The sequence below is a fragment of the Phalacrocorax aristotelis genome, chromosome 1 (genome assembly GCF_949628215.1).
Source record: "Phalacrocorax aristotelis chromosome 1, bGulAri2.1, whole genome shotgun sequence".
Taxonomy (NCBI): domain Eukaryota; kingdom Metazoa; phylum Chordata; class Aves; order Suliformes; family Phalacrocoracidae; genus Phalacrocorax; species Phalacrocorax aristotelis.
The window spans coordinates 81,135,396-81,159,893 of NC_134276.1; the positions used below are offsets into that span (position 1 = coordinate 81,135,396).

The window sequence follows — 24,498 nt, forward strand, 5'->3', positions numbered from 1 at the left end:
GGAGCTACACAATAATGAGCCAAAAAGGGCAGTTGAAGCACCAGGGACACTTTCCAAATTCTTCCCCCATAACTAATATTCTTGGGCAAACAAACAGCCATCTCTACTTTTGTGCAACAGGGTCCACCTCCTCTGTGGTCTCCCAAACTGCAGTCATGCTTCGCTATGCTTTAGGGTCTCAGTAGTGTGAAAGGAGGCTTCAGAGGCTGTGACCATCTTGACTGCATCAAAACTGTTGGATTGTTGCATGGACTAACACCATTTATGTCCCTTGATGTGAATTCCTGTGCAGGTGGTAAATTACCCTTTTTGTTAAGCAGCAGTGTGTATCAGTAACTACTTATCCTCAGAAAGGAATGTAATTAGTAGCGTGCTTTCTTTTGGGTTTCCTAGAGGTAGTTACGGTTGTTATGTTTCAGTCATATAGTTTTAATAATGGTGAGGTCAAAGTATTTGAATCTGGACTTTTTTTCTTGCTAGTTCCAAGAATATGTGAAGACAGCCTCAAGGGAATCTTTTGGAAGAGTTTATTCAGCAATGCTGAATATCAGTAGTATCTCCAATATAATTTCAGAAATGGGTAATAATGCTGAGTGTTCGCTGTTGAAATATGGAGTGGGGTCAAAAGTACCAATCGACTCGTGAATGCAAATGGCTTGTCAGATTTCCCTTTGGAAGCAGCAGATAGCTAGAATGAACTGAAACTGGAGACAGTATATTTTTTATGACAAAAATTGAACTCCTGCCAATGACAAATGCCAAGGTACATTGTGAAAATAAAATGATGCAGTGATAGCTAAAGTGCATGACATAACTAAAAATAGATGTACCCGTGTGCACGACACAGCTCCTACCTTTCTTTGCTTGGAGAGAACAGTTTCACATGTACCAAGGTCGCCAGAGTGATTGTATCCTGTGAAGCTCATGTCATGCATGAAAGTACATAAAGACCATCTGGGAACTATAAAAATAGCCTGTCCTGACTAGATGATTTGTGTGGTGGCCAAGGACTGACATGCTCATTCAGGAAATGGCACACAGTATCAAGCTTGTTGGGAAATAACCAGGCTCCTTTTCATCCCTGGGAACGGCCTGGTAACTCATGGAATAAAACCCACAGGAAGACTTTGGACGATATGGTTTCTGAATGCCCTGAAGGAGTCCATGTGAACTGAAGTGGTTCAGTGCAGGCAGTGGAAATGTTAAGATTCTTCTTAATATTTTAAGATTTCAGGTTTGGTATTTCTGAAACAGATTGAGAGTGACAGTAGAACTTTACTAATATCTAAAGGATTTTTTAAAAGTTTTTAAACTTTTGAAAGTTTTTTAACGACATTTTTAAATGAGGTTATATCAAATTTGTCATACAAGTTACCACATTCTGCCACATGCCAGTCAGCTTTATTCAGCCATCTTGAAAATGGTTTATGTTATGATCTCATGTCAAGATGGTTTATAAAGCAAGACTGAATTTTTTTAATGGATCTGCAGGAGTGCAGGACGTACAACTTAAACCTATGTAACATTGGCCAGACTTCTCTTTTTTTTTTTTTTTAAAAAAAAAAACCCAGTCTAGAAAGAACAATTCTAAACCAACAGAAATAGCCATAAACAGTGAAACTCAATTGCAGCCTTTCCTTGCAGGAGAAAAAATTAGAGATATTAATGACTGCTTTTCTGACAAGCATTTTTGTGTCACAGGTGACACAATAGCAGCTTTTGAGCACAATTTTAATGAGTTATAATACCTAAATGACTTCTGGTGAAGTCCTTAACCCGAACACTGTAACCTGTGCCAAGTCTGTCTCCCAGTTTTTGTTGTTAATGGATATACTAGATAAAGTTATTGAGGTTCTCCAGCCATGTCAGACAGTGCAAACACTATTTTAGATGCTGTCGGGAAGCCTAAGAGATGCTATTAAGAGAATAGTTGTAAACTACCTCCCTGATCTGCTTTGTTTAACACTGAGCATCTATCACCATACGTTTGTGTAAATACTTCAAAACTGCCATTTTATATTGAAGAGAAAGTGTTAGCGTGAAGGACCCGGATGCTATTCAGTTAAATAGTTTGGGAGTCCTTTAATGGCTCGTTCTGTCTCTTGCTTATATTACCTACCAGAAGAGTGGTATGTACAGGTAAGAAAGTCTCATGTGCCATGTTGATTGAGTAAAAACTAACTACATCTGTGTTATCGTTCACACTTATGGCTGAACTTGGATTGAGATCGGAGATTCAACAGGTCTATGCCATTGTGTCCCCAGTGCCCACAGTAGCAAATTTTGTCTGCAAACTGTTCCCTGCTGTCACAACCCAAGTTGGTTAGCCAGTTAGCTTACACCAGATTCAGCCAAAATTTAAGTTGATGTATGGGAAATAGGAACAGCTAGGGAATTTAGACTTTAGAGGGAGTTTGAGTTCTGAATTTACACAAAATTAGAGAGGTACTCACAGCTCACAGGTTGCCTGTGTGGGTTTTTTATTTAAAAAAAAATACATAAATTAAATTTATACAATTTTAAATTGTATAAAGAGGAATGATGCACTTCTTTCAAACATGGAAGAAGAACATAGGGGATATATATTCAGTACCATGAAGAATTTTCTTCCTATTTTTCCAGAGGTGCAAGAGTTTTCAGAGTGCAAGACTGTGTTCTTTCTTTGTGCAAATAGTTTGACCTTATATCTGAATGAAGCAAAGTCTGCAAAATAGTATATTCATATCTAATATTAGTAATATTTCAGATCCTGTCTTAGGAATATTTGCTTACAATATAGTTTTCCCTTCTGTGTGTAATCCCTTACTTCTGAAAATGGAATGAGCGAGTATCCTGCTTATACCTAAAGAATATGGATCATTTCTTGAAATGATGAAAATGTCATTTTACGTTGGAGGCATAGTTACAGGCACCAACTCCACTAGTATGAAACCCATTTATTCCGCTTGCTGAATACAAGCCTTTTTTCATGTGCGTTCTTGGGGGGAGGGTGAAGTTAATGTTGGGGCTTTTTCCAGGTTTTCTGAGCGCCATTGAGTGGTTTCAGTGGGGGAATGTGGTGTGGGTGTTTCAGAAGTTGTGAAATCTTGGGAATATAGACTTGAGGCAGAAGGAATTTTGCAACTTTTCTGTTTTATAGCCTCACCTGTAATCAAAGTAAATGGTGTTTCCTAAATGCCGTTAGAGGGTGAAATTAAACAGCAGGAATTAAATAGGAAACCATTTCTTTGCTCTTGGAATGGAGCCTCATGTCAGCTGGCACTCTCGCCCGTCATGGCTCTCACTAGGCAGCTTCCTGCAACTTGGCAGCCTCCTCCCTTTTCACTGTGTGTACATCGTTGCCCTTTCGTTGAAGCTTTTCTTCCACGCCCCCAGGTGCATGTATGTGGTCCTACCCATCAGCTCTCTCACCATGCAATTTGCCACCAGTCCCCTGAATTTCAGCCCCATGGTTCAAACTCTATTCAGACTTTGCTACATGGGAAAGTTAATGATGCCTCTTCTGGCTCAGCTGGCCTGTTCCACAGAGGAGCTCAGGGTTTGCCTTTGCAGAATAAAAGGTGACTGCTCCAGCAACTGGTGGCGGGAGGGGCAATACCAGTTAGTAGCCTTTGCAACTTTAAGAATCACCCATTGTAAGGTGACTTGATGAGGTGCTATGTCTCTGTGGTAATTTGTGTGTTATATGGTTCTATGTCCTATGGATTAAGTGACCATAGACATCAAGTGTAAATGGTTTACCCCTTCAGCTTCACCTCATAGGCGTTCTAGCAATTCGGTTTTAAATTACTTTGCATGAGCACAAAATCTAAATAAAAGTGTCCTTATAAGCAAAAAGGATCCTTATAAAAAATTTAAATAGAAGTTGTGCATTTTGCTTTAGATAAACCAATTGCCCCAATTTAAAAATAAAGCTGCAATGGAGTATTTATTTAGAAAAGCGATTCTAAGAGTTGATGTATTGAGGCATGCTATTATTCTCTCACAGGTTAGCTCACATGAAGTAAACCAGTGTTAAGGGTTTCATTTAATACTAATAGATATCCACTGCATCTTAGTGACTCTGTATTTCTTACAGAATATTTGACAAATTTAATAATAGAAGGAACTGCACCATATTTAGTGGTGAAGTAGCAACACTGCATGAATTCACAGGGCTGTTTGATTCATTAGAATTATTTTTAAGTCAGTGATTGATTTGTTATTTACTTCTACCTCCATGCTGGTAGAAATTTATTTGACTACCTGTCCCTAGACTTCTTTTTCTTTCACCTTTCCTTGATTTTTGTAGTCAAAAATATGCAACTCAGTTGAGAGATCAGTCATCTGGAGGTGATCGGGCACTCGAACCTCCACCCAGAGCATGTCAGCCACCGAGCATGTCCTGCACCAATTAAGAGGTGTTTTGTAGAAGTTCACTGCTGGGGATGGATGCAGCTCTGCTGGTTGCTGCTGCTGCTGTAATGGCAGGCAGTCCGTAGCAGCTGAAAGCTAGGTTAAAGCAGGACTGGTGGGGCACATAAGTGAATGTTTCTGATCTTTTTCTAATACGTTGTGTCAGAATGATTACTCAAAATCTCTTAAGAGCCATTCTTACATAGTAACATTATTGGCCGCTTATGTTACAATATAACTTGAGGTGGAACTACAAAGAAAGGCTTTGCTTTTTGAGAAACAGTATGCTTGTTGCTAACAGTTGAAAAGATCAGAGAGGTTAGAGATGTGAATTTGTGAAATATTTTCTACACATTTGTGTTTGTCACAGATGCATTGTGGTCCTTCACTTTGGAAGAGAATGGATGTGGTCACAGGACCATAACGGTTAAACTGTTGCTGACATCTGATGAGAGCCTGAGAAGCTCTGTGTAACACCAAAACCTACACAGAAACATCTAAGATGTATTAATAAATATTTTAAGAGCACTTTGAAAATACAGAACAATAAAAAGTCATTAACAGTGACACTGTTAACTCCTGAGGTAGGATATCCATCTCTTTATGTTAGAATTGGCATTTGCGTATGCATAAAACTATGTTTTCTTAGATTATTGTTACCATTACTGATTCTATAAAAACAGCCCATATTGTGTTTTAATTTATTTGCCTGCTTTTTATATTGTAATCCTTCCAGAAGGAATGTAGATTTTATTACTAATAATAACTGGTTTTCTTTGTCAGTGAGATGTGCCTGTTATTGCCCCCAGCCCCACACCCCCCACCACAAAAAAAAAAAAGTTGTAAGTTGCTTGATTCTGGGTAAGTGCCCATGTCAGGTCTTAAAATAAGGAAGATGAGAGTTTAAGTTAAAAAAGAGACATGCTATTATCCTTTTACGGGTTAGCTCACATAAAGTAAAACAATTTTAAGCGGTTCATTTTATATAAATAGATAACCGTTGCATTTTAGTGACTACATGTCTTACGGAGTATTTTACAGTTTTTATTAATTGTTGAAGACTTGCACATATGTCTGGATATAAAGTATCAGCAGCTAAAAAGTAAGTTTTCTTTACAAAGTATCTTTGGTAGTATTTTTTTTTCCTTTTCTTCAAGAGAACAAAAAGCTACTACCATATCAGGTAACAGTGATGCATTAGTATGAAATGTAGAATTGGTCAAACCTTTTCCTTTCTTTAAGCTTTCTTTCACAAGGGTATTTGATTGGAAGGAGGATCATCTGCATCAATGTATTGGGTGGGGAAACATGTCTTTTGGACACAGGGGGTTGTAAGCATTCTTAAACATCAGGTTAAATTTTAAGGCCTCTATTAATAAAGGAAAGAAAGGAATCATTCTTTGCATCATTGTGAAAGTCCTATGAGTAAATCTAGCTTTATACAAGTTGGTAGTGAATAAAAGTTTAAGTGTTGGCTCTTCACTGATGCATTTTATTTGGTCACTTTTTGTCTAGTTCATAGTACCAAACTATTGCTTGGTGACGGCTGAAAATGTACCTCCTCAAACCCCAGGATTTTGTTGCTTTTCTGCCTTTGAATCCAGTTCCTGAGAATAAGCATGCATTGAATAGTGTGTGTTTGTGCGCATTTCTGATGTTCAAAGGAGTTGACTAAATACTAACAGTTTACTAAGAGCTAAAAATTTCTGCAATTTTCAAATTAAATTTGACCACAGTAGAATACAGGTCCTTATAGGCAAACAGCTATGCTATTTAAGCCTGTTCATAACTGAGAAAAAACAAATGGGAGAGGGGAAAAAAAAAAGGTCTACTTGCTGTTGAAAAAAAATTAAACTTTTAAATATTTTTCTTTAAATATTTTTCTTTAAATAATTCCCTAAACTAGCTAAGTCTCGTCATTGAATGTTTGGGGGGGGAATCCTTAACTCATAAAAATAATAAAAGTCAGATGTGAATAAATATAGCTAGAAGGCATTAAAGATCACATGGTCTGAATGTGCAGGAATAAAATTTCAAAATCAGTGTTACTTTTTGGCTAAAATAATTTTTCCTCTGAAATACTTGTTGGGAGGAAAGAGTATTCTCTGCTACCTAGAGAGAGGTGAGACACCTGAGGCTACCAACTCAGTGGTGCATCAACCTGTACTCATGATGCCCTTCGCCTTTCCCAGTCCCCGTCCCATCTCTCACCCTTTCTTCTGCATCACCATATGTGTGCTTTCCCGTGTGTAAAAAGACCCTGAGCTCCTGTTGCTTGAGTAGGAAGCGCAGTTAATGCAAGAAAAATATTTTGATAATTCAGTTGCAGGCCTCTATCAAACCTGTGCAGGGTGTATACAAGTAGTATTTTCAGGAGGTTTTATTTTAGTTAAATTTGTGTGGATTTTCACTAGGGCAGGGAAGGCACTTTGCCATGAGAGCAACCTCTCCGCCAGATGTCAAGTCCCTGCTCCAAAGTGTGGAAGCACTACAGTTTCTCACTGAAACAGCTGTATAAATATGGGCAAAACTGGGTTTTCTCCACCTTCCCTCTGAAACAACTGAACTATTTTTGCTTATGCCTTCCAGAAGGAGTTTTGCCTGAGGCAAACACTCACTGTGGAGCTTTACAGTCCAAATAGTTAAAATTGAGTCAAATTATAAGTGATAATATAAGCTTATAATGTGTCATACTTAAATATAGGTGTTGATGTCTGCTTCTTGCATAATACTACAAAGACTCTTGAGTTTCTGTAGAAATAAGAAGAGACCAAAATTATCTTCCCTTAATAAAGACATGTAAAACATATTTAAAAAATAGTGGTGAAGAGTGAAAAAAATCAAGTTTGTCTTTGAGTAAACAATACACAAATGCTCATCCTCACTATGCATATTTTTCATTTATGCTGAAAAGATTGAAGCATATATGGTTCATTATCCAATTGCAAGATGCCTGCAATAAGCAAGGGATCATTAAGAGCAGTTAGAGATCTCTGTTTCTTTCCCTCATCCTTCTGGCTCGTGAGTCTCAAATTCTTTGCTCCACAGAACTTTCATTTCAGCAGCCTGTAACCAGGTGTGAAGTGTGCCTTCCTGGGAGCTGGAGAATGCAAGTTTGAACCTGCTAATTCTTAAGTGAATACTTTAGTCTTCAGTCTCTTAAATCTCGTCTACCGCTTCCACTGGCACCTTTATCCTTTTTTTTTTCCCCTTCAAATAAAAATACTGAGTCAGTTCTCTGCAGCCAAAAATACAAATTGGAACCTAGATTTGGAGGGGAAATTTGAAGCAATGAATCCCAGTCTCAGACAAGTGTCTAATCCACGGCTACAGGAAAACACATGAATCTTTGCAACAGGCATATAACTTTCCCCATTCCTTGTAGAGGGAATTTCATAGCTAGCTAGCCTTTGAGAATTATGTTCCAGGAGTTGGATGACTAAAATACTTGCTTGGTTACCGTATCCTTACAAGATCCAGTAGGCGTGACAGTATGGAGTGTTACCCCATCTACCTTCCTGCATGTCTTTTCCAAATAAAAATTCTTTTTCCAAATAAAATAAGTAAAGAGGACAATGAGATAGACCGTTCCAACTTGGAAAAATTACTTCCTTTCCATTAATGCTGATACCGATGTTCATTTTAAAGCTGTATGGAGGTTCTGCGGCTTTATAACGCTGGTATAATTTCTTGTGTGAACTAGAAGAAACAAATAATCTGGGCTGTATGAGCACAGCCAGTCAATCAAGGGAAGGGATTGTCCCCCTCTGTATGGTACTCGTCAGACCACATCTAGATACTGCGTCCAGTTTTGGGACCTAACACAGGAAAGATGTGGACAAACTGGAGGGAGCTTGGGAGGACCCCAAAGCAGTGGGGCTGGAACACTTAACCTGTGAGGAGGGGCTGGGGGAGATGGGACAGCCTGCAGAAGGGATGGCTTCAGGGGTACCTAACAGTCCCTTAGCACCTACTAGGGATCACAGAGGAGAGAGAGCAGGGCTCCTCACAGCGGTACAGAGCGGGAGGGTGAGAGACAAGAGGCGCAAGTTGCAACAGCTTCAGTCTGGGTAAAAGGAGAAACTTTTGCCTGTGTGTTCCCATGGAGAGTGAGGCAGTGGAGCAGGTTGACCTGGGAGGCTGTGCCATCTCCATCCTTGGAGGGTTTCAAGCCCTGACTGATCCAAGACCTGAGCAGCCTGGTCTGACCCCATAGCTTTGGGCAGGGGGTTGGACTAGGCACCTCCCAAGGTCCCTTCCAGCCTGTGACCCTCAAGCTTTTAAGCACCCAAAATCCTACTGATTTTCAGTGGCTTTCATAATATTATTGTAATAACAAACATGTGATTGACATCTACTTCAACCCTTCTGATCGTGTCTAGCTTCCCTAGGGCCCTTCTTGGAGGGAAGGCCAAAAACTTAGAATCTTTTTATTCTGTCATGAAACAATTCTTGTCTAGGGATTAAAACCTTTAAAAGCTTCTCAAACCCTGTATGTATGGATTTAAGGCTTCAATTTGCTGTATGTTGATTTTTTTAAAGCAGGGGAGTGCTTTTTTATTTAATTTCAGCTAACAACTGTGTCATAATATATGAAAATCCTTCCTGAGAAGTATTCAGATGAATTTTTTTTTGTGAAAAACTGAGATTATGTCATGTCTTTCTCTGACTCCCCAAGGATTTTTGAGTTCGTCTTCATTTCTAGGCCGTTTAGCTTTTTAAAAACTAGGTTAAAAAGAGTTGCCTTTTAATCGGTAGACTTTGCTATTTATATTAGCGCGGTGTAGGACTTCATGATGCTGCCACCAGAAATGTGCTTTATCTTTCTGTGTAGCACATTCTTCACACATCTACAAACAGAAGAAAGATTGCCTGGTGAGGACTTGCAAGTCATCCTTAAAATACTGTCTGAATACACAAACCTTACAAAGTGCTGCTGCTTAGGTCTCCTGCTGTCCCTAGACTGGAGAAAACAGCAAAATACCATATTGAAATGTACCAAAAATTGATGGAAGATTGGGAGGGGAAAAAACCTGTGTACATTTGGTACCTCCGTACATGGCTGGTGATGTGTTCATGAAAATGGGCAAACGCCCTCCAGCTAAAGAGGAGAAGCACAAACTATTCCACTGGTCTTACCAGTTAAGACAGAAAGCCAGGAAAACCTAAAATGACAGAAAGACTACCTCACCCTTGATGGCAAATAACAGCATGCAAAGGAAGGAGGATGGATGAAAAGGCAGATAGTATGTGTGATAGTCTTGTACAACTTGGATTATACTACTGGATGTGCTGTGTGTGAACTTTGCTATTTGCAGTATAGAGCATACAGAGGAAGAGTTAAAAGAAATTATAAAAAGAAACCCAGTATCTGAAGTTGGCGTTTGAGGTGGTTTTCCTAAGATGGAGATTTCTCAGTCTTAATTCTGTGTACTGATTTTTATAGAAAGTTCCTCTATGAAATATTTAGCAGTGTGAATGCAGAAAACTAACTTAGAAATAAGCTTTTACTTCAGTGGTTGCTTAGAAGGTTCTGCAGGCATCCTTTGAAAGCAAATTGTTTCTCTCCATCCTTCTTCCTTCCCCCTCTACCTTCCAACAAGGAAAGTGCTATGATACCTTCCATAAAAATGGAGGGATTTAGTGACCTTTCTCCAGAGCTCAAACCTATATAAACCAGGAGTAAACCTAGTGAAGCTTGTGTTGAAAAAAAACCACAAACAAAAAAAAAAAAAACCAAAAATGTCAGCAGATTTCCACTAAGAGCTAAATGTTGGAGGTAGAAATACACAGAAGTGAAATATCCTAAATTTGTGTATTTATTTTCTCTGTTGTTCCATTGCACTATCCTATATAATCTTTGTCCTAACAGTATTTGCATTCTCTTAGGATTATTCAAAAGAAAACATTAAGTATTTATAGCCATAGTTAAAATCTTCGTAAATAGTTTATAATAGGTTCTTCCATAATAAAAGTTTGAAATAGTTTCCATTATAATTCTTTGTTTTCACATATTCTAAAATTTACAAAATACTTGCTTTGGGGGGTGAAATTTTCCATGTTGTGAGTCTGAAAAGTATTTTTTCCTCTTTAACTCAGAGTATAATCTTTTCAGCTGTTTTGGAATTATAGGCAAGTGGGAAAAATACTTTCTCCCTTTGTACGATAATAATAATAATACAAATAAAGAAAATCCTCAGCTACACTTTTAACAATACTACAGGGAAAACATGTTAAGGTTAAATATGTGGTAAGATCTACTGCCTTTGCTTGCTCTGAGGGGAAAAATTAAAAATAAAGTTATAAATGATGGAAAAATAACATCAAAATGTTCCCAGTAACATCTGTTAGGCTTATTAGAAGAAACTAATAAAAACCCACCCCCTTAATGACGTTGCTGCACATTCCCTTTGCTTCACGTTCCCTTTGCCTGAGGCCATCCAGACGTGAACTAGCTGGGCTGCTGCGGCTCCCGGCTGGTCTCTAGACCTTCGCAAGTCCTTAGCGTGGCTCTCGCTCACTGGGGAGCCGTACGGCCCCAATGTGTGAGGATCAGGGATACACCTGTCCTTGTCACACATGTGATGAGCAATGCTGGTGCTTCTCCTGTCCACGACCTCTAGGGCTTCGCAGCCATGTGGGACCAGCCTGCACGGCTAAAAAATATAGGCTTTTTAGACCAGCACAGACTCGTGTTGTTTTATGTCATCTTATATGTAGAGCTTTGCTAAGTCCAAGGATTGGTTTTGTCACGCAAGTTACAGGTGTTGGTATGAGACAGTACCAGAATGGCTTTTACATTTAATCTTTCTCTAACTGCACCTGTGTCAAGTTGTCCTGCAAGATGCTAAAATAGCATGAAATTCAAATGTACATGGAATTGAAACACAGGTTTTACTGGATATCTAGGCCTTGTGGAAGAGAAGGAGTAACACACAAACCTACAGGTATGTGGACAAACAGGCCCTTCTGCATGGCGTTGCTGCTGTGTGTGTGTTGCTGCCCCTTGCCTGGAGAGCATTTCCTGCACCCGACAGCTCTGGGGCAAAGGAACAGAATACAAAATTATGAGTGTGAAAAGTTCTCAAACCCCTTTACCCTTACTGCACGTCACCTTCCTGGTCTTGCAGTGTTTATGCGCACACCTGCCGTGCTTGTCCATAACACGTTGGGTAGTGGAGGTGCCTACTGCTGTAGCTGGCACTGATACCATTACAACCAGGAAGGTGATAGCCGTATGGTTTTTAAAATGAGGGTTCACCCTCAGGTTGGTATAGGATGTAGTTTATAGAAGGAATATGGTAAAAGGCACACATGGATGTTCTACCCTTATCTCTGTCTTCGTGCAGGCGTGCAGGCAAGACACAATCCAATTCTGCAGCCTACTTAAAGCACTCAGCTATGTTGGGAAAAATCAGAATTTTGGCCCCTGCTACCGGAGTTGCACCATTTTAAACAGCAATGTTGCAGGATAAAAATCAAAAATAATTGAAGAAGCCTTGCTCAGATATTCCATCTTTCGGGCAAGGTCTTCAGGCTGTCTCTCACTTGTCCTTCCAGGCCTATCGCTCTTGCATTCCTTGCTATGGCATTGCCTCATTTAAAAAGGGCATCATGCCTGCTAACCCCCGCTGCCCATGCAGCGGCTGGCTCAGGGCCTTGTTGGAGGTTTCTGGAAGCTCCATGGTGTCACCTCAAAGGGTGTCTCTCTATGTCCATTCTACAAGGCCAGCGTGGGACGCAGACACTTCACATTGACCTTTTAGTGGATCTTTATGTTAGGTGTCAGAGACATTGTCAACAGCTGAAAAAGAAACTGTGCTTTATTCTAAATGTCTGGGGGGATGTTCATTTTAAAAGTTCAGCTATGTTATTTTACTTAAGTCTGCAGTCATAGAAGGAAAATTAAACAGATACAACCAGTATTGGTAGAAAACATCATACTCCTTTCACCTCAATGCCCTGTGAATGTGAAGCATGGTTGAAAAATATGAATGTTTTTCCTTTTGGTTTTGTTGAGGTTTTAGTAAAATCCAGGTAAATTAAGTGAAAAGTTAAATTTGAGGTAGTATTAGTACACTGTTCCTCTTGCCAAAATTCAAGAAAAGCGAATGTTGGTAGAGCAGTTGTGCCATCCTTTTAAAGCTGCAATCTTCCTTAACTTTTTCGAGGGTGTAGCACTACTTGTAAGATTTAAAACACATTTCTTGTTGCATTACATACATGGAAATGCACATGTGCACAGACAAGTAACTGCTCAATCTGATGATCATGTATTTTGGCCTCATTGGTTTGAAATGCGCAGACTCATGCTATTGTCCCCCAGTTTGTCCTAATTGCCATTTTGTGCTCACCTGAGGAAGAAAATCCTGGTTCTGTTTAGCAACAGCATTCCCAATTGACTTCAGTTGTTCCAAATGATGAGGTATCTTGATTCTCAAATGAAATCAAATCATGTGTTTTGATTTCTTAAGCCTCTGTAGCTCCTTCATTTATTTTAAAACAATTAATTTCATTTGCAAGGTCTAGAACTACCATCAACCTTTACTCTCCCATCAGTCTTATTTTTGGCTTCCCTGAGCTTTCTATACAATATACTAGTGTAAACATTATTTTTGTTTATTTTAAAAAAAAAATTAGTTGAAGTTGCCTCTTCTTAGAACTAAGCTATGGAAGAGGTATAACAGAACTGCACTAATTAAGGAGAGCAGTTTGTTTTGTTTGCTTTTTTTTTTCAGTTTAGTGTGGCCTTTTAAAAATCAGCAGAAGGTCACTGTAAATAAATAGACTTAAAACAAAAAGAAGAGCCAGCCTTAACATTTGGTAATGCAGGTTTTCTGACAAGCCTGTTGCCTTTTCTCTTTGAGGTCCCTGTCCTTATTAAGCTGCTATAAATGTCGGTGACAAAGCTCTGAGACAGCGCATACTGTACCGTGCAGTAACTATTCTCGAAGGAGATTACCCTGTTCTGCAGAATCTCAGCTTTTATTCCCCCAAAACAACAAATTCGTTACTGTACTTGTGGAGAAAACCTCAAAATATTTACAGTACAAGTGATGCAAAGACATCTGTGAGCATCTGTAAAGAGCCTAGAACAACAGCTCTGAGAGGTTTGAATTGTCTCATTTGTGCATTAAATAGTTCAGATGACCTATGATGATCATTTACAGAATGAGGATAGTTAACTATTGGCCTCCTCATGAAGAAAAGCCAGGGAGATACAGTGCAAGTGTTTCTGTGAGCACATCTTGATTTGGCTTCTTAAGTACATGATCTCTAGAAGGAGCAACTGTTTATATTTTAGGTTTAAATTTTTTAAGCAAGTTGTCAAGTTCAAGCCTTGCAAAGGAGGAGTCTGGAAGTGATGCATGCACAAGCTGCATTTTGAACAGGACTAGCTGTTATTTTGGTGACTGGCATAGGTGGAGTTTGGAAAGAACCATCCTGCCTGCTCCATACCTTGTAATCAGCAGGATTAAATAGTCTCATTCCCTTGTCAGGATGCTTGTAAAGAAGATATGTTTTACTCTTTAGCTTGATGAAATGGCAGGAGAGACTGCGAGGGGAGAGCGGGCTGAGTGTGCTCTTTTCCTCTTCAGAAGTTGGGTTTTGGCATTTTGGGAAAGGAGCATACTGGAGTTCGTCCTCGAGAAGAATAAGCTGCAATAAAAGCCAAGACTGAAGAATGCGGTGGTGTGGGCCAAGCAGAGCTCGTTAGCCTTTGGGAGAGAGCTGCTGGCTTGCTGACTCTGTTCTGGCTCTGTGGTAAGACACAGCCTAGAAATACAGAAGCACAGGGCTCATTGAAAGTTTCTGATGAAAGCATTTTTCAACAGAAAATACTGAGATAGACTATGTGACTCGTTTTGTGAGAAGTGGCTTCTGGCTTTGGGAAATACTGTTTTTCATTAAACTACAGAGCATATGCAAAACAGTAACACATTGATTTGGCTATGCTGTCACAGCGCCTTCCTAGAGTCTATTTTAGTTCTCGTGTTCACATTATCTTCTCTGAGATGGGGAAACTGTAGTGGGTCCTGAGAGACGTGGTGTGATGCATGGAGCCATCTTGGACAAGAAAATGGGAGCACAAGTACATGAACTCTGGTTCCCATGCGGCAGGGCATCCACTTGACAACATTAAATATTTGAACTTTCTGAAATGTTTTCATTTTTATGGAACCTCTAATTTTTGCCCTTTTTTTCCTGCCAAAGCAAATACAAAATTTCTCTTTGCCCCCCTTTCATTCTAATGACAATGTTGTCATTAAAAATTTGGTTTGGAAAAGACATTATGGCCTAACTTTGTCAAATAAGTAGGTAAACAGTGTAACCCCTCCAGGAGATAATCCAGCCCTCCAGGGCTGGATGCAGAAATGGGAAGTGCCTGGCTTCCTATCTAGGTTTCAGGTTTAGGTTTTAGTTTAGGTGTTTTCCCTAAATGTCTGGCTTGTTTTCACCTTCCTGAGGGGAAAATTGACTGGTAACTCCCAGTCCCTGTGGATGGCAATGCTGCTGCAAGAAGCAAATATAAACTCCTTTCCTGAAATAGCATTGGCCATCCCCTGTCCTGGGGTTAGCCTGAAGGGCAGGACACGGGCCTGCAGGACCCTGGGAGCACGATTTAGAAGAGAGGCTAGGGAATTGTGTCTTTAGGTGCTATCTCAAAGTTGAAAAAGTTATCTTCCCTTGATTCTTCAGCCAGATCTCCCTTATTTATGGCAACTGTGCTAAAATATGCTGGACAAAGGAAGAGCAATCCTTGAGTAAGGGGTTGGGATGAAAATAAACTCTTATTGGTCAACCTGGCAAGCACTGTGCTGAACCATAGGTATGCTCGAGTCTGCCTTTCTCCAGAGCTACTTCCATGGCCCATTAGCAAGATTTGCAGTGCTCCAGGAAGGTTTAATTTGAGAACAGTGATATGTCAGTGCACAGAGCCAAATTGTGTCCAGTGGTGTACTCCAGGAAATAAGCTGCCCTGGTTGCCCAGAGCACAGGGAAATGTGTGCAGCATTAGCTTCACTGGAGCCAGCTCAAGTCCAGCTGAACGACTTAGTTCAGCAAAAGCCAAGCAGCCCTAGAAGCACAACAGTAGCTTATCTGAGCTAATAACCCAGCTTTTTACCTCTGTATAAGAAGCATTTCTGCAAACCTATCCCAGCAGAACTGAGAGTTGAGTGTTTATTTAAAATAAGCGTTAAATTTAATTTTGCATGATCTTGACAAACCATCCACTGGTGGGTTTGAATGTTTGGGATCTGTTATACTTTGGGAAGTCTTAGTGGGCTCAGCTCACATGTTTGGACATTCTCAAGTATCTGCAGAATCACAACCCTAATTTTTAATGAAGTGAATAGAACTTTCTGTTATGTGTAATTGGGTGCAGGAAAAAATGTTGCCAGTAAAAAAAAAAACCTGAAACACATGTTTGAATGCTTTTTGTCAATCCTCTTGACATTGTGAAGGATTAAGATGTTATTGCTGGTTTAAACGGGAAATGTCTCCAAAGGCACATCAGTATTGTTTATAAGCTATAATTTACTGCTTCAAAAATGCTATTAATCTAGGTAATACCAATCTCCAGTAACAAAAGGAGACCATCAATTAGTAGAAATAAATCTATCACAATGATAACTAAAGGTCTCTATGATTTTCTACAGAAGTTTGCATTTCTACATAAAAAAAAAATTCTATTGAGGGGGAGGCCAGTTTGTTCCTTATGAATCAGACTTGGAGATACACAAAAGATAAGTACGTTTCTGTCTTCCCCACCATGTCTCTTGTAGCCTCTTTTATTTGGGGTGTTTATCTGTGGAGAAGAAGGAAATCAAAAAGAGCGTTAATGAAATCGAGTATGGTCTTTCATAGCTCAGCCAAATTTCTAATGAATAGATTTCTCTGGGTCAAAGCCAAGATCTGTGTATCGTTTTGGACGGGTAAAAGCTTTACAGTTGTGTATCTGATTGCTGCACTGGCATCTGTGGGAGGGAAGAGACCTTAAATGTATGAGTGGGGATCATCTGGTTATTTATGGCATGGTAACAATGTGTATAAAGATATGATCCGACACATATGTCAAAGTAATTCCTGTTGACTGACTTCAGGGAAAATGCATGGCAAATCCAGCTACTCTGTGTGCTTGGGATTCTGATACAGACATAGCTGCCGTGGAGGTTTTTCTGGGGCTATCAGACTACTTATTTTGCAGTCAGGCTGATTTTCTCTGGTTTTTATTCATGTAAGAAAAGTCATCTTTGGAAAAACAAACAAAAAGCAACACTCCTCCTTTCCCTTCCCCTGCCTTTCCCAAAGCAACCCTCTGTATGTGGGAAATAGCATGCTAATGTCTTAAATTAGCAGGATGCATCCAGAAACAGCATTTGTAGTTTCTTGATTTTTTTTTTTTAATAAAGTTCATTTTACCACAAAGTACGTCATTGCTGAAACTGAATTTTTGTAAGGGGTTTCATCTTTACCAACTTTCCTACCACCGAATACTGAAACAGCTATTTTTAAAATGCTTTTAGAAGTGTTATGTTGGGTGGTTTTTTTTTTAAACCCACAGCTATCAAAAGTTTCTTGATTTATTGTTATCATGGCCATAGCAGCAATACGGGTGTATTTTAAGTAGTCAGACAGGGATGAAAATAGCCTTAACTGTTGCTGTGGATGTCTGCCTTGTTCATCATTGTATGGTGATGATTATGCAAAAAGGGGCACAGGGTTTATTCATTATTCAGAACCAGTTCTGTTTATCTGGAAGAAGTATGTGTAAAGCTATACTGAAAGTGGTGCTTCAACCTTGGTAACTAAAGCCCTTACAGCTACCAGTGCTTCCAGTCTCCTGATCCCCTGGCAGAGAAATTTAAGCCCATTTTACAGATGAGGGATTGAGGAGAAAAGAGACCAAATGACTTCCCAGGGTGATAACGTGGCATGTGTGACAGAACTGAATGCTGGATACAGCTGATGTTGTCCTCATCCAGAATCTTAGCAGAAAGTGATCATCCTTTCCAAAGTGGAGGAAATTTTCCCCACCAAGATTGCATGGTTTTCAGTATTTCGTTTCTTCTTGTTGTCCTTGAAGAGCAAACTGTAATAATAAAGACTGGAATACTTGAGGAAGATGTCTCCCAAATTAGCAAGCTAAGGGTCCTTATGGAAAACCAGCACCCGGGCCATTGATGAAATATAGCAGCCCAGGAGAATAAAAGGCTTACCAGGGTTCGAAAGACCTCCATTTACATAAATATGCAGAGACATCTGTTACAGTCATGAGTGACCTGCTGGTTTAAATCAGCACCAGGGGAAACTTGTATTCGATCAGCATTGCCTGCAGTAGCAGGTGCTACTTTAGGCAACAGGAATTACTGAAGAGGTTTTCGATGAACAAAGACCTTTCCGCTTGCCAAGAAGAGACATACGGGAAATTGAAACAAACGGCACACACCTACGGTCTTTCATTTGTAATATGCGACAGGAGCATAGCGTGTGCTTCTGTGTCCAAATCTTTACATGATTCATTATAGGTATGGTGTGGCTAACAAAGCCGCAAAGTTTATGTCTGAGAAGTACTTACAGCTTTTCAAACCAAACTACTTAAGTCAGCTTCCCAAACAGAAACGAATCATCAAGAATTAATGGAAAACGTTCAAAACAAATTTATCATCTAAACAACAGTGGTTTTATGATCAGAGTATATGCCCAAAACAGTAATGTAAAACTGTCATCCTAAAGGTTAGGATTACTTAAGTGAATAATTGAAGTTTAATTCTTGTTCGCCATTAATCTGCAGAGACATTATAACATTATACGTTTATATAATGCCAGGGTAGTTTTATTCCTTGTTGGCACAAGGTATATGGCGTGCTCTCTCTTTTTTTCACTCTTTCTCCCCACACCTCCCCCAGTAATAAAATCCGTAATTTCATCTTAAATTTAGATTTATTTCTATTTTGTGGGAGCTTTATTTAAGTTCTCTGCATAACATGGTTTGGTAAGGGCAGAACCTGTCTTTTCAGTGGATGAACTACTGGACAGAAAACTAGATTACAACTTTGGGGCTACAAAAAGGTTATGATTTGGTGTGTTACACGTGACTGTAATTGCCAGCAGTTCTGAAAAGAAGATGCTTCACACAGTAGAAAGGAGTGTCTGAAGAAGCTGTAGTAAAGCCACGGAAGTGAAAGAGTTGACATTTGCAAAGGCTTCCAAAATTTAAAATGCTCCCTCTACTCTCTTATATATGTTAAATACTGCTCTTTAATTATAATAAAAGGTACAGTACAGCTTGAGTACTTGATTCACACTATTTAATGGGTACCTCACAATGGGATGTAACAGCTCTAATAACAATATGAGATCTTTAAATCCCTTAACAATTCCCACCTCTATTTTGATAACAAATTTCATACTAAATCAAGATAAAACAAAACCTGTTCTTTTCTTTCCCTTTGAACAGAGCGTGGATCACACTTCTCGTAAACCTCATCATATTGAGGTTGGGCTAAGATGAGCATAACCAGTGACGAAGTGAATTTCTTGGTGTATCGCTATCTCCAGGAATCGGGTAAATTTCCTGTCTTTCCTCACAACTTCAGGTCATAGATGAAATGGGAAAATCGGCTTTTTGCATGGTGTTGCCTTAGGAATGTTGCGTTGAGTGTTTCAGACTGATAAACTCAGACTAAATATTTCTTGTACAAACTCATGTTTCTTTGAAATCATGCAAACGTACGCAGGTACGAAGTAAACATTACAGTTAGGGAAGAGAAGGAAATAAATAACATTATGATAACAAATGTTTTTGTAGAGTTATATCATCTCAGCCAAAGTCATTTTTGGCAGCACAGGCACAAAGCACATGGATTTTGTATCAGTTTTCTTAGCTACTTGAAACAGTTCTGACAGACACTTATTAAGTAAAGCAGGATTGACTGAATTGGTTTTACATTGGCTGTAAATGGAAATTTGGGTGCAAGCGTCTGATGTTTTAAAATCATCAGGGTAATTATGTATGTAAATTGAGCTGTGCGAGTGTCAGTGTGGCTCTGTCGTAGTATCACTTCTACCTCTGTTTTCATATTGGAAAATAATGTCTTTACAGGGATTTTCCTTTTAGAAGGAAAGCTTCATCTTTCCTTAAAAAAAAAAATTAATAAACCAACTGAAATCGAAACTGAAATTTAGGTGGTTTTTTTTCATAGTCTCGATTCCACTCTTTGACTGCAAGTACTAGAAGTTCTCTTCACTAATGGAAAATGTTCTGTTACTGCAGAGATGATAAGGGAGGTGAGAAACATCGGCAAAGGATTTATAGCCAGGATCCTAGTTTACTTGGTACTGGCCTTATGTTTTAGGTTGGTAAAAGTAGAATTGTGTTTCATATGCTGAAACAAACAAACAAAAAAATTCTGTGAAAAATACATGTCTTCCTGTCAGAAGACTTGAAGCCAGTTTTAGAATAAGCCCTCCAGACTTGAGAGATGTCTTGGATGGGGGACCAAAATCCCAGCAGGTAGAAGATACTGGGTTAGCCTCCTTCTGCTGGTCATTACTAGCATTCATTAGCTACGTTATTTTGATTTGTTTCTTCTACTTCCAAGACTATTTCAATCCCAAGAGCCTAAATCCCTAAGCAAGGAATCTCCACTAAAACTGGGAAGATGATTTATGATACTTTTTCAGGATTTGGTCTTTTAAAACAGTTTTTTGAGAGTCCATTTGTGGCCTGTGTTAGTAGCTGTTTTCTCACATTGTAGTTGTCTCTCTAATAACGGAGCTTATAAAAAATAGTCTAGGTCTGGCATGCAGTTAGATAAAGGAAAGATAGGAGCTATCTAACTAAAATTTCATCCAGACAAAGTTTATTTTTAAAAATAAGCTATTGGGTACCACGTTGGAAAGGGCTTTTAAACATCAGAGCAGTGTCAGGTGGACATATTCGAAGGCTAGAGAATCCTGAAATTGTTTTACTTTGTTATATTTGTATTGTAGGAGATTCTACTTAACATTGTATTAATACAGTAGCTTTTCCTGATGTGAAAAAGGAAAACCAGCCTTTTTTATTCCTCTTGATAGACCAGTAGGTGGGTTAGTGTTGTGTAATGATTCAGAAGAAGGCTTTACAAAGTCAGTCAAGAATGGTGGTATCAGCCAAATGTCAGGAAAAAGTTCTTCTAGGTAACCTGTCTCCCACAAGCAAACAATCATTTTAGCCATTTTAGGGAGAACTTCACATACAAATTTTCATACTAATTGCAAGTTGTACTGCTCTTACCTTCTTATGTGAAGGGCCAAATGTTTTTCTTACTTAATCCGCACATACTAAAGGCATTCACAAAAACATTGTATTTCCACCATTCTGTTGTATATTACCCGTACAAGAGAGTAGGAGTTGAGGTTAAATATTTGAAGACATATTCAAATATGTTTCAAACTGAGCATATTGAAATCTAGATGCTAGGTATTGATTTAGTAGATAGACCTGACAGTTTGATAGTAATTCCATTCAGCAAATAGAGCTATAACCAATGATCTATTTAAAAAGCTTCTTACATTTAGTTTGAATCTTCTTTCATACTGTCATTGTTTTTTCCAAAGAAATTTTTATATCTGTACTTTCAGATAAAGTAGGGTAGTAAGAAATTGTAATACAGCATCTTGCCTTTTCACCTGCTAGTATAAATGCCATAAGATGCAACAGCAGAAGAAAGATGTTTAATCAGTAGCTTCAGAAATAATGCATGCCAAATTTAGAGGGCTAGTGTTCAAATACAGTTTAAAATCAAACCCCTACAGTTTAAGGAGTTTGCTGAAAACAAGGTTATTACATTGATTATTTATTAACATCAGCTGAATTCAAAGCTTCTAAAAATTATATCAAACACAGCCATAAAGGTTGCTTACAAGACAGTACAAAAGTTCAGGTCTTTTTTCCACATATCTGTCCTTTAACCTTAGCCTGTAAAACTTCCAGGCTTTCCCATAAGATGTAGGCAAATGGTGGGAGGAAGAAAGAAACAACAAAAGGAAATACATATGGTGGAACAACTATATGAAAAGGAAACTGTCCCTATAATATTTGAAGTGTTTTGTGGCTGCAAGGCACAGAAGCACTTGAGATTATTTGAAACATCACAGCAAAGACACTGATGGCTGCTTTACACTTCATTATGAAAATGTTGGCAGCTCATTCTAGAGAAGTTCGGCTTTTCTAAAATTGAAGTCAGAAGTTAAATTCAGTCATTATATTTCCTCCTTAATTCTTTGTCAGACTAGAAGACTTGTACAGGAGAGTATTAATACAGTTGAACTGTCTAAACCATTATTGTTGCTTTTTAACAAATCTTGGCATACAAAGGGGAGTTCCAGTGAACTGGAAAAAGCAAGCGTTGTGCCAGAATTTTTAAAGGTTAAACAAGATGATCCAGGTAACTATAGGTCAAGCAAAATCATTGGAAGGTTGAAACTAGATACTTCCAACAAAAAATGAAGAGATGATGTCACGCATAATGCCAGCCAAGTTTTTATGGATAATAGATCTTGTCAAACAAACTTGATACTGCTTTTTCCAGGATCACAAATGAAGTTGACAGAGGTAGCTGTGCTGACAATAACACACTTAGGCTACTTTGTGACATTTACTTAGTCTTGTTGACACTGTGGTTCAAAACAAAATGAAATAACAGTGTGTAAAAGCAGTGTAATCCAGGGTTACCAAATGGATTAAAAACAGGCTAACAGAAACATCTTGAAAAATGATTAGAATTGGGGAATATTCATCTCAAAGGTTGCTTCTAGTGGGAACTCACAGGAATCTGTTCTTGGCATAATACTGCTCAATAGCTTTATCAGTTACCTGGAAGGAAATATAAAAAGGTTCTCGAGTACATTTGCAGATGGAATGAAATGGTAAGTTGTGGCACTTGATGAGTTATACTGACTGATCATGTGGCTTAACAGAAAAAAGTACAGCCAGGGAGACTGCGTTGAGTTGCCTGCTACTGGAGAAAGCAGGCTGGAGAAGATGCCTGGTCCAAAGACAGTGCAGTCAAATCCCTCCAGTACAAGCCAGGACTTGGACAAGTTAAGGCTCTAATTGCTTAGCTGTATTAAAGTAAGTAAGTAAATAATTGCCTCTTCACATAGGTGTCTGTCTCAGGGCTTATCTATGCCCAGAAAAACGAAGCAGTCAGGCAAAATTTGCATTTAGGCTCCACGGGTTGATGGCACAGGAATTCCACCACTAAGGTGGCTAGGTGGTGCCACTTCTGCTGGAGGACCATGAATTGCCCCCCTTCTTGAGGTACCAAGAAATCAAGTGTTTAGTTTCAGTTTAAGATTGTTAGCTCCTATCCAAAAGGCACACCCTGCAATGTTCAGCTGGCTTCTTTTTGAATACGAGCTTTTTGGTGCACAATTTAAAGTGGCCCAATTCTTGAAAGTGCTGAGTACTTCTAAGCTTTATTCATCTCAGGAGTCAAACTTTTAAAATGCAGGTTACAATTATTTGTAGGTGTCTTGATTTAAAGACTACCTTTAAGTGAAAAAGTTGGCCTCAGTTACTAAAACCAGGCTTAGGTTATGTCTACACTAAGAGTGTGCTACCACTGTGCAGATAGGAGCACACAAAATACTCGTGTGGTGGACGTAGTTATACCAACAAAGCAGGTGCATTGACAAGAGTGAAACAAGTATTACCAAAGAAGCCACAGTTGTGGCATCCAAATTACACTGATGCAGCTTTGCACCTCTTCAAACTCCTGAGAAGCATACTTTTGCTAAAAGCCATCTTCACTGCTGACATAAGTCGTTCTATTGGTTTTCTTCAGAGTGAAGAGCTGTGTTTCTACAAAACCATACAGAATTCAGAATATAGAGTTGCCCCTGTTCTGCTTTGTCGGCCCAAAAGAAAAGCAGATAATTAGTTGTCTTCTGGAATAAAAGTCAGAGCAGTACAATGCAGTGGGAATAATAAAGATTCCAAGGAAAATTGAAAAGTAGGGGGAGGGGGAAGGGAAGATGGCAAAACCAAGGGAAATCAAATCTCTTACATACCTTTTAATCTGACTGCTGCCATCTGTTGAGACAAATCCTATCATAGGTCCAAATGCTACCTTCCCTATCCAGCCCAACAAGCCAATTGAGTCATTTTTGAAATGTGGTATTTTAAATGCATTGATCAATTTGTGTTCCTTTTCTAGCACTCCCATGCATGTTGCAGTATAGAATCCTGATCTGAAAATCAGCTCCCCAGCCATCTGTGGCTTATACTGCTCTCTAGTAGGGCATTTATTGTAGTGGATGTCTGGCAATGACTTGTTAGAATTGAGGTTGTATAACAGTTTCCATTTTCGTTCATGCTTTTACTAGTCAGTTTGAATTTTTCCATGTTTTATGACATACACTTGATAAACTATTCCTCAGTGTACAATTCATACCATGTCCAAGACAATAAAAACACTAGCTGGATGCTTTTGCTGAAAAGATGTCAATGAAATTTTTAGCTGCTGACTTGGGACAATTTACCATTATACTTTAAAATTATAATTTGTTTTCTTCCTAACCATACAAATTAAGGCAGCAAATAACGTAGTTGTTTTCTGTCTGTAGATTCAGGACAACAGCAGCATGTTGGTCTGTTTGGTTCATGGTTGACAGATTTTCCTTGTTTTCCTATAATATAAGATTTTCTCTCAGGTTTTAAGCGTAGGCTCAAGGGCACATAGAGCATGAAGCGTTTCTGTGAATCACAGCACAAAATCCTTTGTAGAGTTAGGCACGTGCAAACATGGGCCTTTCCTGTTAACCACATCCAGGACATCTAACTCTCATTCTGCCTTTGGAAATTATGAGATAATCCAAAATATGGATATTCTGAACCTTCTGGAATTTCATCATTGTGATGTTGTCCAAGTAAATACTAGTAGTTGGAATAGTACTAAATTACAATTTTTCCAATGCCATTTACAAAGTTTTGGAAAGGAAGCAAGAAAATTTGAAGGAAAATATCTTCTGTATGACTCATTCTCCTTTTTAACAAAGAAATTTTTTACAAAATGTAAATACCGCCATTTGCTTGGGCAAGTTCTCAAGCAA

General features: G+C 38.8%; 1 protein-coding gene across 10 annotated transcripts in view; it reads left to right on the forward strand.

The window, feature by feature from the left end:
• TBL1X (transducin beta like 1 X-linked) overlaps nucleotides 1–24,498 on the forward strand; it is a 199,936-nt gene that overhangs the window by 124,345 nt on the left and 51,093 nt on the right. For 8 of the 10 annotated variants that reach the window (XM_075095358.1, XM_075095376.1, XM_075095388.1 and 5 more), the window contains one exon: nucleotides 18,860–18,967. The exons of the other annotated variants lie outside the window; for them this stretch is intronic. In XM_075095358.1, the coding sequence (XP_074951459.1) occupies nucleotides 18,910–18,967 (58 nt within the window). In that variant the 5' untranslated portion in view covers nucleotides 18,860–18,909. The remainder of the gene's footprint in view (nucleotides 1–18,859; nucleotides 18,968–24,498) is intronic. 10 annotated transcript variants of the gene reach the window in all.